The sequence below is a fragment of the Corvus brachyrhynchos genome, unplaced genomic scaffold (assembly GCF_000691975.1).
Source record: "Corvus brachyrhynchos isolate BGI_N302 unplaced genomic scaffold, ASM69197v1 scaffold63, whole genome shotgun sequence".
NCBI classification, from domain to species: domain Eukaryota; kingdom Metazoa; phylum Chordata; class Aves; order Passeriformes; family Corvidae; genus Corvus; species Corvus brachyrhynchos.
The window spans coordinates 272,663-276,579 of record NW_008237227.1 but is presented as its reverse complement, the minus strand read 5'-3'; the positions used below and the strand labels follow the sequence as shown (position 1 = coordinate 276,579).

Below are 3,917 nucleotides of genomic sequence, written 5' to 3'. Positions count from 1 at the left end.
CCCATGTCCCCACCTGCCACACACAGCCAGGCCTCGGTGGCCCCGCCATGAGGCACTTGAGGATTTTGGGGTGAGGAAGGGAAATGTTGGGGCAACAAATGGTGATGTTTGGGATGAGGAAGAGAAATTTTGAGGCTACGACGTGCTGGAGGTGGATGTTGCCACCAGAACCCCTCTGCTGTTGGCCAGCACATCCAGGTCAGAGTCGGTCACTGCCAGGGATGTGCCTTGGGATGGAGGTGCCAGGTTTGGGGGTGTTGCCTATGGACACCGATGGAGATGAGGCTGTTCCTCGGGGTCCTGCACTTCTGGGAGATCCTCACTGCCCCAGCTCCTCGTGGAAACTCGAGAGCAGCAGCAGAGTCAGCTCCGTTCTGGAGCGTTCTCCAGACACAGGGGGGCTTGAGGGCAGGAAAAGGGCTTTTCCAGAGCTGCTTGAGGTGGAGAAGCTCAGACTTGCTCCTCTGTCCAAAAGATGACACATTTCTGCAGCAAAAAGCAAAACAAGCTCCGCTGTTCCAGGCCTCCCCCCAGTGTCTCCCGCCTGGCTCTGTCCTGGGTGCCATCCCCGCTCCATCGCGGCCTTGGGGATCCCACAGCATCCACGCTCACCCATCCCAGCCGGAGCAAGGGGCTGCACCCCAGGGAAGGGGGACTAGCAATGGGAATCACTCCAGGTCTTGGGGACCACGGTGCAACATCTGCAGGTAGCAGAGATGCCCCAAGTCCGAAAGCCAAAGCAGAGCCGGGAATGCAGCGGTTTCTCCCAGCTGGAAGGGATTGAATCCCTTTGTGGGGAGCAAATGCAGCACGTGGGAGCCAAAGCAGAGCCGGGAATGCAGCGGTTTCTCCTGGCTGGAAGGGATTGAATCCCTTTGTGGTGCCTTCAGCACTGCCCTGGTGTCCCCAGCACTGCCCTGGTGTCCCTGGGTGCTGGCAGCAGGGACACGGAGCGCTCGGCCCACAGCACAGCTCCTGCCAAGGGCGCTGCTTCGAGGGCCGAGCGATGACGTTCCCGTGCCTCATCCGTGTTGTTTTGGATTCTCCGGCCTCTCGGAGCCCGCCAAGGGTGGGGAGCGCCCCGGCCCCTGCCCCAGGAGCCCGGGGGTGGCTGGGGGCCAGGGTGATGAGATGTGGGCTTTGGAGACCTCCTCCTCCATCCCTCCAAGAGGACAACCCCTAAGGTCATCTTCCCATCCCTTTTGAGCCTCGTCTCTTTTCCCATCTTCCCTCATCCCACCCTGTCTTGCTCGCAGGGTGTTTAGAAAGAGCTGGAAGCTAATCCAGGAAAACCTCTCTCCTGTGCTGTCCCCCGCCAGCTCCTGGCTCATCCCCAGCCCTTCCTGCCGCCACAGGAGTGGAGATGAGCAGGAGAGCTCAAAATGCCCTTCTGGGTGAGAGGGAAACGTGGCCAAGAGTTTCTATCAATGCAATCAAAGTTTAAACAGTCAAAGAGTTTTTAGCTCCGATTTGGACTGTGGAAAAGCGAAACTGTCCCCTCACAGCTGTGTGTGCTTGACCTCAGCGTCTCACACCAAGCGAGGAAATGAAAAATGTTGGGAAAATGACTTAACTGAGCCAAAGCAAAGCTGGGAGAAGGTTGGAGTGAGCTCAGGAGGTGCAAAACCCTCCTGAAAACATCACCAGTGTCTTTCCAGAGGCCTGGAAAACTTAGCACACAACCCAAGGTCTGGCACAGGGGCTGGCAACACCAACGAGCCCACCCAGCACCAGCAGCCGTGATCCAGGATGGATCCACAGCCCCACATCGGTGCTGCCGAGGGGAATGAGAGCAGCCAGAGGTGTGGGGGGAGCTGATGGGTGGTTTTATTACACAAGGTGTGACATCCTCCCTCCATCCCCACTGGAACAGGGATAAATGAGGGTTTAACAGCATCCTTTTAACCATTCCATGGCTGTTTCTCCTGCTGCTTTTCCCCCCCACGTCCCTCCCCACCATTTTTCCATCCATGCCCAGTGTTTCTGTGTGGTCTCAGTGCATTGCCCGGCGTGGGGACCGTCCACAGGTCTGGGGGCTGCTGGAGGGGTCAGTGCAGCTGGGACAGGACTGGGAAGCCACTGGTGTCCTTGGGGAGCAAAGCCTGTGGCACTGGGAACGTGGATCCCTCGGGAGGGATGGCCTTGGTCCCTGTCTCCACGGGGGGATGATGGATCCATCCTCTGTCTCTATGCAGGAATGATGGATCCAGGCCCTGCCTCCCCAGGGTGATGGTGGATCCACGGAGAGTTGCTGGATCCTTGGGAAGATGATGGATCCATCCCCTGACTCCACGGGGAGATGATGGGTCTGTCCCCCGCCTCCGCAGGGTGCTGATGGATGCACAGGAAGATGACGGGTCCGTCCCCTCTGTCCATGGGGTGACATGGGCCAGCTGCCCACGCTAGCAGCTCCCTCCTGTGCACAGGAAGATGCCCAGGGCCATGCCCAGCAGGGCGAGGCTCCCCAGGATCAGCCCCAGCACCAGCGGAGCGCGCGATCGGCCGCTGACTTTTCCTGCAAGAGGCGAGAGGGACGCAGGTGACGACTGGGCCACGCCACCGCGTCCCTGTCCCCCACCCCGGCCCCACCACGGACCTGTCCTGGCGCTCTGAGCCTGCAGGATGCTGACACAGGTGGTGTTGAGGAAATACTGCAGGTCCTGGGTGGTTATGGGGTATTTCATCAGCTGTGCCTGGGCAAAGGCGGCCACCGGGAGCTCGCCGGGCCAGCGCCGCTCCCAGGTGGCGTTGGGGACGTGGAAGCTGAGGAACGCCGTCCTGTTGAGGGTCACCTCGTAGAAGCTCTGGGCTGTGCCGTTGGGGAAGAACCCCCCCACCCCTCCCGCAGCTTTGCTTCTCCTCGGTTTGGTCATGGCAGTGACTTTTCCAGAGGCTGGGATTATTTTCCCTCCCTTATCTCCGCACAGCACAGCTCCGGTTTTACAGAGAGGGAGGGTTTGGGCACAGAGCTGCTCGTGGCTCTTGCGGATGGAGCACAGGGACACCGGCAGGGGTGGGGTGGGTCATGCCAGAGACCCCGCGGTGACACCGGGCTCCCCAAGGGTACAGGAATGTGGGGCCGGGGCAAAACCGGTGAAAGGAAAGGGAAAGGAAAAGGAAAAGGAAAAGGAAAAGGAAAAGGAAAAGGAAAAGGAAAAGGAAAAGGAAAAGGAAAAGGAAAAGGAAAAGGAAAAGGAAAAGGAAAAGGAAAGCCCGGGCAGGAGCAGCAGAGGTGACAGGGTTAATGGAGCGGAGCAGGCAGGAGCACGAAGCCATCGCCAGCAGCGTCCCACAGCTCCCACAAGCTGCTGGCTGCAGGCAGGGAGCAGCCAGAAAGTGAGCAGGATGCAGGCAGAGTGCAAGTGGGGTCCAGGTGGGATGCAGGCAGAGCGCAGGCAGGGAGCAGGCAGGGTGCGGGTGGGATACAGGCAGGGAGCAGACAGGGTTCCTCCCCAGCCCTTTTCCTGAGGAGCAGCAACAGGTTGAGCATCATCCCGTTCCCAGGGTAAGAAATTCCCGGCTCCACAGAAGGGCTCCCTTTGCCCACAGAGTGGTTTTGCACATGCCCATGTGCCCATCCCTTCGCCCATCTGTCCCTGGAGAGCCACCCCCGTGCCCCGGCAGCGCGGGAGAGGCTCCCCTTCCCCGGGGGCCCGCCCCTGTCCCCCGGGTACCACTCACAGTTGGTCGGTCTCTCCATGTGGAAAAGCTTCACCAGCTGCCTGAAGTTCCTCAGGTAGGTGATCACGTCGTTCCGCCGCCGGGCCCAGGCGTCCGGAGGCTCCAGCGGGAGCACCTGGGTGACATTCTGCTCGTCCAGGAGGTGGCTGAGCTCCCCGTTCAGGCTGGCGTTCCCCCGGAACATGGCATTGCCCCTGTACACGCGGGTCAGCTGGAGCATGGTGAAGGCGAGCGGG

The 3,917-nt window shown here is 60.3% G+C and overlaps 1 protein-coding gene across 1 annotated transcript; it reads right to left on the bottom strand.

Moving 5' to 3' along the window:
- Positions 1–1,805: 1,805 nt before the first annotated feature.
- Positions 1,806–3,911, bottom strand: PROCR (protein C receptor). The gene is made up of 3 exons (XM_008630043.2): positions 3,682–3,911; positions 2,597–2,881; positions 1,806–2,515 (listed from the first exon to the last, which is right to left on the bottom strand). The coding sequence occupies exons 1-3, from the start codon at positions 3,899–3,901 to the stop codon at positions 2,403–2,405; spliced, it is 618 nt and encodes a 205-aa protein (XP_008628265.2). The 5' UTR covers positions 3,902–3,911; the 3' UTR covers positions 1,806–2,402.
- Positions 3,912–3,917: the final 6 nt, after the last annotated feature.

Coding starts and splice junctions, on each gene's coding strand:
- PROCR (XM_008630043.2), bottom strand. CDS start 3,901: ATGCTCCAGCTGACCCGCGTGTACAGGGGCAATGCCATGTTCCGGGGG. Junction 2,882..3,681: donor CATGGAGAGACCGACCAACT/GTGAGTGGTACC, acceptor CCTCTGGAAAAG/TCACTGCCATGACCAAACCG. Junction 2,516..2,596: donor GGCTCAGAGCGCCAGGACAG/GTCCGTGGTGGG, acceptor CGCCTCTTGCAG/GAAAAGTCAGCGGCCGATCG.